General features: G+C 46.7%; 1 protein-coding gene across 1 annotated transcript; it reads left to right on the top strand.

Annotated features, from left to right (window-relative positions):
- The first annotated feature begins 1106 nt into the window (after positions 1-1106).
- On the top strand, positions 1107-3011 carry LOC123097902 (indole-2-monooxygenase). The gene is made up of 2 exons (XM_044519750.1): positions 1107-2140; positions 2235-3011. The coding sequence occupies exons 1-2, from the start codon at positions 1166-1168 to the stop codon at positions 2844-2846; spliced, it is 1587 nt and encodes a 528-aa protein (XP_044375685.1). The 5' UTR covers positions 1107-1165; the 3' UTR covers positions 2847-3011.
- Positions 3012-15296: the final 12285 nt, after the last annotated feature.

Below are 15296 nucleotides of genomic sequence, written 5' to 3'. Positions count from 1 at the left end.
AGTGTCATCGTGCATTGTTGCCTTCAGCAATCAGGAATGGTAAAGCTACTATGTGATATAAAACCATCATGTATAGTCATTTAATACAATAAAATTAACTATTAGACTAATATATATTTTTACCTTCTCTCTTTCTTTCTCATCAAATTATTACTTTTACCTAGGAGCATGCATATAGCTAGGCTCTTACTTGAGAGCCTACTCCCATCTTTTTTCATGTCTCTCCTCCACGTAGGCTATAAACCTAATATTGTACTTGCTCTAAACTACCTATTTCCAAGGTGATGATATATTCTTGATTTTTTTTGAAAAGAAGGATGACCCCTGCCTCTGCATCAATCGATGTATGCAGCCATATCATTAGAAAAGAACGTAACAAAGTCTTAAGGTCCGAAGAAGCTCATAAACTGAATAGTAGTCAAAAGAAAATAAGTCTGAAAAACGTGATATATTCTTGATTTGAACCGCTTGTCCCAATTTATTCCAATTAGACCTTCGTAACACTCGCTACCAAAACTATTTTAATAGTAGTACTTTCACAACTGTAGTTCATTCTTTGCGAGAAAAATGTAGTGTGTTTTTTGCTTGCATGATTTTTTTTCTCGGTAAAGGGTGCTTTTTAAGTGTTTCAGAGACCCAACATGCTTTTTTTGCATTATAGGCTATTTCATAAACTAATTTAAAAGACATTTTTATTAACTTAAAATGTAGCACTAATTAAATACAAAGCATAATGAACATACTACATCCGACCTCTGCATGAATAAAATGCATATTACCATTAATCGGGTTCTTATACAATCAAGTCTAGTTAGAAAATATCGATTCGGGAGCACTTGAGCATGGAACACTCTGTAGATAGATAAACTTATTCGAATATATACATGCATGGGAACTATAATTGAAGGAAACAATATATAACTTGGTGTGTCAGACTGTCAATAATCCATGTTGCATGTCCATAGGTCTTGGGCTACATATATAAATAAACGCATCGATCGAGAAGCTAGGCCTCACAGCCAATTATAATTGAAGGAAACAATATCATTCCTTGGTACTCCATATGCTACATGTGCATCGATCTTGGGCTATAAATGAACGCACCGATGGAGAAGCTAAGCCTCACAGCCAGTAAGAACTAAGAACGATAGCTAGCATTGTTGCCATGGCTCACGTACATGTAGACGAGATGCTCCACGAAGCAGCAGCGGCAGCTCCACGATCTCTCTTGATTGCGACTGCGGTGCTCTTCTCCCTTGTGGTTGTGCCGCTCCTGCTCCGCATTATTACCAAGCAGGGAGCGGCAAGCGACGCCAAGCTGCTGAGCCTGCTCCCATCTCCCCCGACGAGGCTCCCCATAATCGGGCACCTACACCTAATGGGCGATCTTCCCTACGTCTCCCTCGCCGGCCTGGCCGCCAAGTACGGCCCGGAACTCATGCTGGTACACCTCGGTGCCGTGCCCACCGCCGTCGTGTCCTCGCCGCGCACTGCCGAGGCCGTCCTGCGCACCCACGACCACATCTTCGCGTCGCGACCGCGGTCGATGGTCTTCGACATCATCATGTACGGGCAGACGGACTCGTGCTTCGCGCCCTACGGCGAGCACTTCCGGAAGGCCAGGAAGCTCGTGACGGTGCACATGCTCAACGCCAGGAAGATACGGTCCCAGCGCCCGGCCCGGGAGGAGGAGGTCCGGCTAGTGATTGGAAAGATCGCCAAGGCCGCGGCCGCGCGCGAGGCCGTAGACATGAGCGAGCTCCTGCACTCGTACGTCAACGACCTCGTTTGCCGTGCTGTGTCGGGCAAGTTCTCCCAGGAGGAGGGGCGGAACAAGCTGTTCCGTGAGCTCACCGACATCAACGCGGCGCTCCTGGGAGGGTTCAACATCCTCGACTACTTCCCGAGCCTGGGGAGGTTCGAGTTGGTCTGCAAGGTGGCGTGCGCCAAGGCCCGACGGGTGAGGAAGCGGTGGGACCTGCTCCTCGACAAGCTAATTGACGACCATGCAGCAAGGATGGTAAGCCGTGAGGATGAGGCCCAGCCGGAGCAAGAAGAAGACAAAGACTTCATCGACGTATCCCTCTCTCTTCAGCAGGAGTATGGTCTCACCAGGCACCATATCAAGGCCATCTTGATAGTAAGTGCACCATTTGCATTTGCCATCTCTATTTCATATCTACTTTTACTTGCTGTGGTAGCTCAATATCCACGTCTGGTACATGCAATTCCAGGACATGTTTGAGGCCGGCACGGACACCTCGTATATGACGCTGGAGTTTGCCATGGCGGAGCTCATACGGAAGCCACACCTTATGAAGAAGCTGCAGGAAGAGGTAAGGAGGAATGTAACCAACGGGCAAGAGATGGTCGCCGAAGACGATCTCCCCAACATGACCTACCTCAAGGCTGTCATCAAGGAGACACTCCGACTGCATCCGCCGGTACCTCTCATGATTCCACACTTCTCCCTAGATGCCTGCACCGTTGATGGCTACACGATCCCAGCAAACACTCGTGTCGTTATCAACGCCTGGGCACTCGGCAGGCACAGTGGCTACTGGGAAAATGAAAATGAATTCCAACCTGAGAGATTTATGAATGGAGCCGGCGTTGATCTGAAGCCAAATGAGTTCCATTACTTGCCATTTGGGTTTGGACGAAGAATGTGCCCTGGGGTTCACTCGGCATCAGCAACGGTCGAGACAATGCTGGCAAACCTCATGTACCGATTCGATTGGAAGCTTCCACCCGGATTGAAGGAAGAAAACATAGATATGACTGAGGTGTTTGGAATTACAGTTTCAAGAAAGGAAAAGCTCATCTTAGTCCCCGTGACCGCATGAGTGCATGTAGCGTGCAGCTCAAAAAGTTGAGCCATCATAGTATTTGGTGCGCCCATATATGAATGTATTCAGAACTTCTTTTTATTTTAAAAATAAGGTTGAAATCCTCAACCTCTGCATCAATGTAATGCGCACAACTAGTCAAATAAATGTGAATTGTTTTTACGTGTGTTGTCACATTTGTTATCTAAGTCATCAGCAATGATTGACAAGCAATCAGTTTGATGACTTAGGTAACAATACTTGAAAATAAATGAGTGTCGTTTATTTCACTATTTGAATTTTCGTATACGCCGGGTGTTAGGCCCTTCGCCGAGAGCTAAAGCACGGGCACTCAGCAAACTCACAGACATCAAGAGTACCTCTCAGGAACAAGCACATCTCGGCAAACACAGGATATTGCCAAGAGTAGTATTTGGCAAAAGGGTCACACTCGGCAAATCCTATTTGCCGAGAGCCAAGCAGCTTGCTCATCCGGCGGCGGATAACGGCACGGTTACGGTGGTACTTCTTTGCCGAGAGCAGCACTCGATAAAGATTTGGCAAAGATTAGTCCCACCTCGCCTACCGACAAGCAGAAGGACCTGTTCAAATAGTCAGATAGTCCAGATGTAGTAAGCTTTGGTCTTCATTACACTACTGTTACGGAGATGGACCATCACTTTGAATCTTCACCTGTCCCGAGCAGAGAAGATTCATAGTGACAGACCATCTTCCTAATGATGGATGCCGGCGCTTTTTATTAAGTCAATTATTATAATTTTTGAGCCACCTTCCTAATCTTCACTTGTTCCGCTCGTAAACCTAGTCTCTGGGTATCAAGAGGGAACGTGTCCAGTTTGTGCAGGAAGTGCAGGTCCTGTTGTTCTGTTGACCTTGAAAATTCTCGTGCTCTCAAAGGAGGCCATTGCATGACACGTGTCAGCCCCCCACATTTTTCGGACCCACGTGCAATATTTGAGACATTTATTGCTCGGCTAGGGTTTCATCGCTGGAAATTGCAGATCTGCAAGTTGGCACATGAAATCATGCCTCGAAGCGGCATGAAAAATCCTATGTGATGTCCTTGCGACATGCATAGGCCTTGTGCATACGAGGGAGGGGCGTGCCCTGCCATCGGGGGGCGAAAGTACCTCAGTGGCATGCCTGGTACAATCGTTTAAATCCTCAGAAAATCACACGATGCCGGAATTCCTCGAGAGCTGGCACGGTGTCATCACATATGGTCCCTGTAGGGTGTGGTAAAAGTTGGGTGTGTTTCGAATAAGCCTCCCTGAGTCCGCTTGTAAACTCCACCATCTCCGAGCTACACTAGTAGAAAACTGGGCTTTGGTCACAGGGCAATATTCACATTAGTCCCGGTTCAGTCACGAACCGGGACTAATGTGAGCATTGGTCCCGGTTCGTGCGGCCAGGGGCCTGCCGGGCCTTGTGGGGGCATTGGTCCCGGTTCGTCCGGACCCTTTGGTCCCGGTTGGTGGGACAAACCGGGACCAATGGGCCACGCTCCTGGTCCACCACCCTTTAGTCCCGGTTCATACCACAAACCGGGACTAAAGGGCTGGTCCTAGTTGCGGCCAGTTTTTAGTCCCACCTCGCCAACCGAAGGGCGCTCACACCAGTTTATAAGCCCGTCCCTCTATGCCTTGTTGAGCTTCTCTTAAAGTGAAAATAGATGCCCTTAGGTTTAATTTTCTCTATAAGCGCATCTATGTTCATTTTTTTATATTTATAAAATAAATAAACCTTAATAAAATAAATAAAACTAAATAAACCTTAATAAAATAAAATAAAATAAACTATAGTAACTACAATAAATAAACCTTAATAAATTAAGTAAAAATAGCAGCAGTAAAATAAATAAAAATAGCAGCAGTAAAATAAATAAAAATAAAATAATTAAAGTAAAATACATAAGTAATTAGAAATAAAATAAATAAGTTTTTTGTTATAAGTAGAAACAAAACAAAACAAATAAAGCAAAAGAGAAAAAAAACACGAGCCATCAACTCCATAACCGCCATATCTGGGATAGAGAAGGGCGATCCCTTGGAGTGGGATTCACATACAGTTGCCCGTAACATCTACCATTCGAGCCTAGCAGGTGGAACTCGGATCTGTCAACAGTGTCAAAGCGGCAAATAGCAGGCGGAGGAGAAGCCACCGATGTCATGTGTAGATCCCTTCTAGGTCTTGCGGATCATGCTATTACAGCAATTTGGTTGGTTGATCCCAAAAAAAAGGAATTTGGTTGGTTTTCTTGAAGCCCTAGCTTGTTGTGCCGTCCTATTCTCTCAATGCAATTTAGCAAATGCTACTACAGTATAGTAAAGGGCACAAAGAAAAAGCATGCAGTGAAGGAAAATACCTCCATATCAAAGCTGCTACTTATCTTGTTGGTTATCAGGATGTGGATATGTAGAATTTTCTCTAGCCACGGCAACACACATGCATTCATCGAGGGGGTTCACTACAGAACAAAATAAATGCTGACGTTAGTTGTTGAGGGTACGTTTGACATCCCTGAGAGACTAGATAATGAAAAGATGAATCGTCAAACCTGGATGAACAAAGACGCTACCAAGTGGATGAATCTGATGGCCTGTCCTCCCTTGAAGATCATGCGTCCTCCCTTGAAGGCGCCACCAGGGCCATGGACGCCTCATACACCGCCGCCGACGTGTTGTAGTGATGAGGTATCGTGCAGGATCTGACACAGGATCACCTTCAGGCAAGATGAATAGGTCTTCAGGGGCACGACGGCAGCGGCGGCGCCATGGCCGGGACTGGTGACGACGGCGGCGGCGAGCGAGCGGGAGGGTGGCGGCGGCTGCGTGCGAGTGGGAGGCCGGAGGATCACCACTCATTGTGCTCGACATATCACTACAAGAAACCTGTTAATCCATGACGGATTTCTAATGACATTTTTGGAAACTCTCATCGATGACCTGGTAAAACCCCACAAGCCCGGTGAAAGCCCGCTAAAGCCCGTCTAACCGTTCCCGTATAAAAACTTAACCCTAAATTCCCTCCTCGGCCCCTGCATCGTGTCCCACAGCACGTCGCCACCCCTCGTCCCTCCCATAGCTCGTAAACCTTAATAAAATAAAATAAAATAAACTATAGTAACTACAATAAATAAACCTTAATAAATTAAGTAAAAATAGCAGCAGTAAAATAAATAAAAATAGCAGCAGTAAAATAAATAAAAATAAAATAATTAAAGTAAAATACATAAGTAATTAGAAATAAAATAAATAAGTTCTTTGTTGTAAGTAGAAACAAAACAAAACAAATAAAGCAAAAGAGAAAAAAAACAGAGGAAAAAAATTATGCCACCTACTGGGCCACCACGGCCTGAATACGACTAGAAACCCATCCATGGGCCAGGATTCAGGCCCGCAGAAGGCCCAGTAGGCCCCACAGGCAAAGAGAACAGTTAGGCCTGAAGGCCTGCAGTTGAGAGGAGTTCGAGAGGGTGGGCGCAACAGCGCTTATAAACCACTCTCGGGCTCTCTCAACTAGTGAGGTGGGACTAAACTTTTGACGCGGGGCAGCACAAGGCCTTTGGTCCCGGTTGGTGCCACCAACCGGGACTAAAGGGGGCATTGGTCCCGGTTCGTGGCACCAACCGGGACCAAAGGCCTTTAGTCCCGGTTGGTGCCACCAACCGGGACCAATGAGTTCCCTATATATACCCCATCGCCACAGCAGAGCACTCCAGAGTGCTCTGTTTTTTCTGGCCGGCGAGGGGAGGGCATTTGGATGCTCTAGCTCACCTCCTATGCACATGAGGTGTTCGATGAAATGTCTGAGCCACACTAGTTAATCTTTGTCCTCTCGAAACTCGACCTCCGAGCTCCATTTTCCCCGAGATTTGTCTAGGTTTAGCGGTCCGTCACGTCCCGTCCCCGTCTTCACCGCCGTCGATCGCCCGCGCTGATCTCGTCGCCAGCACCACCGTGGTGAGCCTCTTGTTCTTATCTTCTTTCTGAAAGGAAAAAATTCTTACTTTAGATAGTTATTTGTCTAATTTTGTTACTTTTATTATTCCTTCTTATTACATAGTGCGATGGTTTTGGTATCCGCCCCCGTCGGCCCTTGTCCTGTCTATGATTCGGATGTGGTATATATTATCTTTTTATAACTATTTGGTTCATTTTTTGTTTATGACAAATATACCGACCAACGTGACATAGATTTTATTTATCTAGGAGGTGGTTGAACCGGAAATTCTAACCGACCCTATTGTCGAGAGGTTAAATTTAGTTGAAGAAGAAAACAATTACATGAAGGAAAAATAAAAAATTGAGGAGGAGAAGATGATATTGGAGTTGCATGTTGCGGATGTCGTCGATGATCACAAGATCAAGATGGATGCAATGCGCTTGAAGATTAGAAAGATTAGAAAATATGTCATTCATACCGAGGCTTGGTATCATTATGCCGTTGGATCAATTGTTACCTTGGTTGCGATTATGATCGCATTTGTTTTCGCATTGAAATGTTTTACATAGTTTCAATGTATGGTTTAATTAATTAGATGCTCTGGAGAGCTATATATATGTTGTTAGATGAGAACTATGTATGTACTTTGGTTCTAATGTGATGATGAACTTCTATTAATTTGGTCACTTAATTATCTATTCATGATGTTCTGTAATGGTTTTTGACACACTTAATTATATATAATGCACGCAGATGAACCGGCAATGGATGTACGGTGACAGACACACCTCCGAGTACATTAAGGGCGTGCATGATTTTCTCGAAGTGGCTGAGGCAAACAAGCAGAATGGGTTTATGTGTTGTCCATGCCCTATATGTGGGAATACGAAGTCTTACTCTGACCGGAAAATCCTTCACACCCACCTGCTTTACAAGGGTTTCATGCCACACTATAATGTTTGGACGAGGCACGGAGAAATAGGGGTTATGATGGAAGACGGCGAAGAAGAAGAGGACGATGACAACTATGTGCCCCCTGAATACGGTGATGCTGCAACGGGGGAAGCTGCTGAAGATCAAGAGGAACCAGACGATGTGCCCAATGATGCTGCAAGGGGGAAGCTGCTGAAGATCAAGAGGAACCAGTGCCCGATGATGATGATCTCCACCGGGTCATAGTCGATGCAAGGACGCAATGCGAAAGTCAAAAGGAGAAGCTGAAGTTCGATCGCATGTTAGAGGATCACAAAAAAGGGTTGTACCCCAATTGCGAAGATGGCAACACAAAGCTCGGTACCGTACTGGAATTGCTGCAGTGGAAGGCAGAGAATGCTGTGCCTGACAAAGGATTTGAGAAGCTATTGAAAATATTGAAGAAGAAGCTTCCAAAGGATAACGAATTAGCCGACAGTACATACGCAGCAAAGAAGGTAGTATGCCCTCTAGGATTGGACTAAAGGGGTGCATTGGTCCCGGTTGGTGGCACCAACCGGGACTAAAGGGGGGCATTGGTCCCGGTTGGTGCCACGAACCGGGACCAATGCCCTTGCTATATAACCAGGACTTGTGAAAATTTCACATCTCCGTCGCCTCCCTCGCCAGTTGCCCCCGCCGCCAGGCTGCCCAAATCGCTCGCGCGCTACTCGTCGCCGTCTACGCCGCCGCCAACGCCGTCGCCTCCCCGAGCCCGCGCCGTCCTCGTTGCCGGCATCCCTCAGCCCGTCGTCCTCGTCGTCCCCGTCGCCGCGTGCCTCCCCGAGCCCACCCCTCCACGTCCCTGTCGCCGCCTGCCGTCCCGAGACCGCCGTCCCCGTCACCGCGTGCCGCCCCGAGCCCGCCGTCCTCGTCGCCGGACTCCTGCCATCGCCGCCGCCCTCGAAGTGAGCCCTCCCCTTTCCCATGGTCCCGATCGAGCGCCGCTCTTGCGCCCGAGTGCCCCTTGCTCTCTGCCGCCCCTGCTCCATGGTCGCCGCCGGCCCCGACGCATTGAAGAGCAGAAGGAGAGGAGAAGGAGAGGAGAGGAGAAGGAGTGGAGCAGCAGCAAGACGCCGTCCAATTTTCTGAAATTTCTGATTTTTTTTACAGATATGAACAGTGCATATAGAGGGTGTTTGATCAAATGCTAGATGGCTTTGGGCATTTTTAGAATTTATGATATTTTTTGTGGTGAGGTACTGATGCAAGACAAAGGTGATGGCAAAATTTCAGAATTTTTGGATTGGTTTAGAATAGGTTTTCAGCAAGGAGTTTGAATCTGGTTCAAATTTCATTTGAATGGAATTTGAAAATTTTGAACTATGGATCAGAAGGTTTTTGGTGAAATGGAGTGTGGGTACTGTCATGAAGTTGGAGTAATTTTTGTGGTTGTAAAAGAGTTAGGAAAATTTAGAATGTGCTAAATATGTCAAAAAATGTTTTTTTTGTTCATATACAGAAAGTTTTTATATATGACTATGGATATATGAGCAATGATGATCCATGGATGTATGCATTGATATATATGAGAAACGATGTTCATAGAATATTTACCAAGTATATATGTATTTTTGTTCATAGCATTTTTTTTCCATTTATATATGTATGTGGCTATAGATGGATATATATGAGAAATGATGATCCATGGAAAAGTTTTATATATGCAAAAGTTACATTTTTAGAAAAGTTCTATATATCTAGCTAGGAAAGGAAGAAGAAGACAAAGAAGGAGAGGAAAAAGGAAAATAAGAAGAGGAAGAAAGGAGAAGAAGAGGAGAGGAAGAAGAGGAGAAATAAATAAGAAGAGGAAAAAAGAAGAAAAAGAAGAGGAGAAGAAGAAAGGAATAGAAGAGAAGAAGAAAAAATAGAATTAGAATTTTTTCTATTTTTTCTTCTTCTCTCCTCTATTCCTTTCTTCTTCTCCTCTTTTTTTTCTTCTTTTTTTTCTTCGATCTTCTCCTCTATTCCTTTTCTTCTTCTCCTATTTTTATTTCTTCTTCGTTTTCTTATGTTTTATCGGGTCTGTCGTCGTCGATATACCCCTCTCCCGATAACTTCAACACGAGGGGGGGTCTATATACCCCCTCCCCGCCGATAATATTATTTTCCCATGTACGTATGTCGTCGTTGTCGATATAACCCCCTCCCGATAACTTCAACACGTGGGGGGTCGATATACCCCCTCCCCGATAACATTATTTTCCCATGTATGTATGTCGTCGTTGTCGATATATATAACTCCCTCCCAGATAACTTCGACATGATGGACGGTCGATATTTATACCCCCTCTCGACCGTGATAACTTATACCACGGGAGCACCCCCCCCCCACGGCCCTCTCGCTCGACCAAAACTCTCGAGGACACCCAAACCCTAGAAAAAAACGATGTCGGTCTCCTACCCCTCCGGCCGCGCCCCTACCCTTGAAGCGTTGCCTAGGCCACCCCAAACCCGGAATAAGCTAGGTCTACGTTTGCACTAATATATCCACCTGCTGTCATGTTTGTGTAATAATTGCCATGTTGTAATATTTGCAGAAACAATGGAGCACGGACGAGACGAGCAAGCAGAAGAGGTGTTGGGGGACATAATCTTAGCCGGAGGTGATATCTTGTCGTATCTTAACGACAATGATGGTCTGGAAGAACAGGGTGAAGAAGCAGGCTACGGTGATCGAAGAGTGGAGGAGGAAAGACATGATTATGATGGCTCCGGTGACCCAATGCTGGTGCAAGAAGGAGCCCGTGGTGACGGCTCCAGTGACCGAACAGAGTCCGGCCAGGTAAATATATTAGTTAAGCCTGTGCTGACTAGCTAATTGATGCATTCATTGTTTTGGTATGTACACATATTAATTAACACTCGTCTTTCTTCTTTTTTCTAGCCCTCCGGATCCAGCACAACTTCGGTAAAGAGACGAGGCCCGAAGAGAAAGTTGCGCTCGGATGAAAGGTTTGAGATCACAGCAATCGCGCGCGACGGCCAACCGATTGAACCCATCCGGACAAAGGATGCATTTGCTGCTCAGTGCGGGGTTCTAGTTAGGGACAAGATCCCGATCAGCATCCAGCAATGGTATAAGCCTAAGAAGGAAGACCCTGAGGTGTCTTATGTCAATGATATGCAGAAAGATGATCTTTGGACTGAGTTGAAGGCAAATTTCACCCTACCGCCAGAGGAGGATCCGGAGAAGCCAGTTATAGAGCAATTAATCAAGTCTCATGCTCTTAAGAAGATGGCAGACCTATTCAGGAGGTGGAAGAATGAGCTGAAAACGTTTGTCGACAAAGAAGAGACACCAGAATTCATCGGCCGGTATGAGAAGATCAGAGATCACTGGCCCGCATTTGTGGCCCACAAGACATCGGAAAAGAGTAAGAAGATGTCAGCGACAAACAAGAAGAATGCTGCGAAGAAGAAGCTTCACCATCGCACGGGGTCAGGTGGCTACCTCAAAGCCCGACCTAAGTGGGCCAAGGCTGAGAATGATCTGCTTGAAAAAGGGATCGAACCACAGACAATGAACTAGACAGACCGTTGCCGGACTTGGTTCTTCGGGGCTGGCGGAACCTTGGACCCTGTATCAGGGAGGTGTGTTTGGACGAACGAGCTTTTGAGAATACCCGTCAAGAAGATTCAGCAATATATCGATAGAGCGCAGGAAGGGACGTTCATTCCAGACAGAGAGAACGACGAGCTCACAATGGCCCTCGGGAATCCTGACCACCCTGGACGGACACGAGGCACGCCAGGCTCTGTTCCGTGGAAGGCTGGTTTTCTGGACGCGGGCGGTTACAAAAGCCAGGAGAGGAGGAAAAAAGTGGAGCAGATCCAAATTCAGAAGCTGCACGAAAGGGTTCAAGCGCTAGAGGAACGAGACAGCAATCGACATGCCGAAACTGCCCCCGAAGCTACACCGCCATCTCAGCGGAGAAGCAGTGTGGCTTCCACCGAGCTGCTTCAGCTGGAGCATGCGGCTCCTGCTAGCTACCCAGTGGATGCTATCACGGAGTCTCAACATTGCCACCTTATGGCGGAATGGCAGAACTTCAAAGTCAAGGCGGCTGTTGGCTCTGTTTTACCTCCTGAACCCGGCGCAACCTACCACTGCCGGCCGATTCCAGAAGGATATGCTAGGGTGATGGTGGATGAAATAATGGAGGGATTTGAGGAGCTCTAGCTTGACCACCCTACCGGTGAAGGGGAGACTCGGCTGGGTTCTGCTTTGAAGACTCCATGCCTATGGCGGAAGGAGCTCATCAAGCTTCCGAACTGGATGACTCCGGCGAGTAAGGGCACTCCGCCTCCTCCTCCGCCTCCTCCTCCGGCGAGTGATCAGGGCACTCAGACTCCTTCTCCGCCGTGTGGCGGCACTCCGCCTCCTTCTCTGCCAGCGCCAGCGCGCTAGAGCAGCCAGCCTCCTCCTTCTCCGCCTCGTCAGCAAGGGCGGAAGAGACCCGCCGCCGCTGCGGCTGCTCTGGCGCGTCGTAGTCCTTCTCCTCCGCCTCGTAAGCAAGGAAAGAAGACAGCCGCAGCCGCTCCGTCTGCTCTGCCGGCGTCTAGCAGTACAGCTGCCAGAGGCGGGAGGCAATATAGATTCGGTCCTTCTCTGAAGACTCCAGAGAAGTTACCATACGAGAGGACCGACGAGGAAACCAGGAAGATCGTGCAAGCCGAAGTGACAAACTTCTTTGAAGGGGTGAAAGCAAAGAAACATCCACCTCCGGAGGAGAAGGTAGATCCGGCGAAAGCAAAGCGCACTCTGGCTGCCCTGACAAAACCACCAAAGTCTCCGCCGAGAGGCAACTATGAGCGCATTCTTGCAAAGACATATGCCGAAGCAGAGCGGTCGGGAAGTACTGTCAGTGATAAAAGGTTAAAAGAACGACAAGCTGGGAAAAAAATTGCCCAGCTCGGCGAACAAGCGAACCAATCGTGCCCCCCGCTCAAGGTGTCAAAAGACATCGTCGCTAATGATCCGAGTATGGTGCCCGGTTATAGCAATCTTGGAGATTACCTGCCTGACGATGTACATTATGAAATCATGGAGGTGGACGAACACAAATACCATTACGGGAAGCCTCTCGTCAAAGATGAAAGATCTCTAAGCACGATGATGCGAAGACTACATGATTGGTACATGAAAACCTGCAGAGAGTCTGATGGGATGGATACTTTGACGCTGAGAGTTAAACCGGAGCATGACCTCGTTGGAATTGATCTGCTGAATGTTCCATTTGAGGATTTCTTCCAGTTTTACAATCAAAAGGCCCTCGATAAAACAACGATCACTTGCTACTGTCTGTAAGTAGTACTACTTCTGTCATTAAGTCTCTCTATATAGGTCAGCTCTTTCATTGCATGTATTTATACTTATCCTCACTATATTATGCAGATTGAAGATCGCCGAATTGAAGAAAAGACAAATCGGTGATATTGGGTTCATTAACACAAATCTCATAGATGCATATACGGTTGAAAAACATCCCAAAGAAGCCGAGGCCAACTTGCTACAATCATTGGTATTAAATCAAAACAAAGATATAATACTCTTTCCTTACAATTTCAAGTGAGTGTTACTGTCTTGTGCATATTCGGTTTCCCTTATTAGTCCAGGTTATGGTAATGTAATTGATGACTTATGCATGCATGCGCAGCTTCCACTATATTCTCCTAGAGATTAAGCTTGAGCAGGGAGTAGTAACCGTCTTAGACTCGAGACGAAAAGATCCCCAGGACTATGCGAACATGACTCAAATGCTCGAGAAGTAAGTTAAATCGATCATTATCCACCATATCAGCAACTTTGTTCATTTCCTGATATCAAGTAATTGTTTTCTTTGTCTGGCAGGGTTTGGAGAAAATTCACCTCAAAAAAGCTCCGGGACTGCCGAAGAAGCTACAATTTAATCACCCGAAAGTAAGTACTATAGTAGCATGTTCCGGCATCTCCTAGTGATTCAAGCGCTAGTTTCATCAATACCATTTAGCATGCTTGCTTATCAGTTTGATTGACCTCTATTTCTTGTAAAGTGGTTGTGGCAGGAACCCGGGAATAATTACTGTGGATACTACGTTTGCGAGTCCATCCGCTACACGACCTGTGAGCGGGGCTACACTGAAGAACAATATGAAGTGCGTAAGCAATAATATTCACAATTTTATTTTATTACCATCATTTGTGTTGAGTTTCATTTATTCATATATATATGTATTGACCCCCTTCTTCAAATTAGATGTTTCGGAAGCGGGATGAACTCCTAGCACCAGATCGTATGCGAGGAATTCAAGAGGAATTGGCGGCATTCTTCCTTGACCACGTGATCGCTGAAAACGGAGAATACTATGTGGACCCTGTGTTCCTACAATTTAATTAGGAGATTGTATTGTAAGAGATAATTATTGTATATATGTAGCCGGTAGTGTCGGATAGATATACGAGAACTTGTTGTTCGACCAATATCTCGGAGAAGGAGAGGTGGTCGATATCACTTCTCTCTGTATGCATATGTTCATGACGATCTTCTGTTTCCTTCATTTGATTACTAGCTAGTGTGTCTACTCCTCTCCATACGTATATAGTACGTAGCGTCGACCAAGCACGGAGATAAGAGAGGACACTTCTCTCTATTAATTAGCTAGCTAACACAATATATGAAACACCTAAATTAACCCCCCAAAACCCCTAAACCAACCCCTTTAAAAAAACAAAAACCTCAGCTCCTGCCAGTTGCTGACGCGTGGATGCCTATTGGTCCCGGTTGGTGACACCAACTGGGACAAAAGGCCCTGCCTATTGGTCCCGGTTGGTGGCACCAACCGGGACCAAAGGCCCTCCTGCCTGGGCTCCCCGCACCGGCCACGTGGACGGCCTTTAGTCCCGGTTCATGTAAGAACCGGGACTAAAGGGCTAGGGCATTAGTAACGACCCTTTAGTCCCGGTTCCAGAACCGGGACTAAAGGCCCTTATGAACCGGGGTAAAAGCCCCTTTTCCTACTAGTGCTAGTCTCTTGGTATCGAGAGGGAACGTGTCCAGTTTGTGCAGGAAGTGCAGGTCCTGTTGCTCTGTTGGCCTCGAAACTTCTTGTGCTCTCAAAGGAGGCCATCGCATGACACGTGCCAGCCCCCCGCATTTTTCGGACCCGTGTGCAACATTTGGGACATTTATTGCTCTGCTAGGGTTTTTCATCGTCGAAAATTGCAGATCTGCAAGGCGGCACATGAAATCATGCCCGGAAGCGGCATGGAAAATCCTATGTGATGTCCTTGTGACATGTGTAGGCCTTGTGCAAACGAGGGAGGGGCATGCCCTGCCACCGGGGGGCGAAAGTACCTCGATGGCATATGCCTAATGCAACCGTTTAAATTCTCGGAAAATCGTATGATGCCGGAATTCCTTGAGAGCCGGCACGGTGTCATCACATGAATCCTGTAGGGTGTGGTAAAAGTTTGTGTCCATTTCGAATAATCCTCCCTTGAGTCTGCTTGTAAACCGCACCATCTCCAAGCTAGTCTCTCGGTATCAA

This window comes from Triticum aestivum, chromosome 4D, assembly GCF_018294505.1.
Source record: "Triticum aestivum cultivar Chinese Spring chromosome 4D, IWGSC CS RefSeq v2.1, whole genome shotgun sequence".
Taxonomy (NCBI): domain Eukaryota; kingdom Viridiplantae; phylum Streptophyta; class Magnoliopsida; order Poales; family Poaceae; genus Triticum; species Triticum aestivum.
The sequence above is the reverse complement of the archived record's forward strand: the minus strand, read 5'-3'. Positions and strand labels throughout refer to the sequence as shown.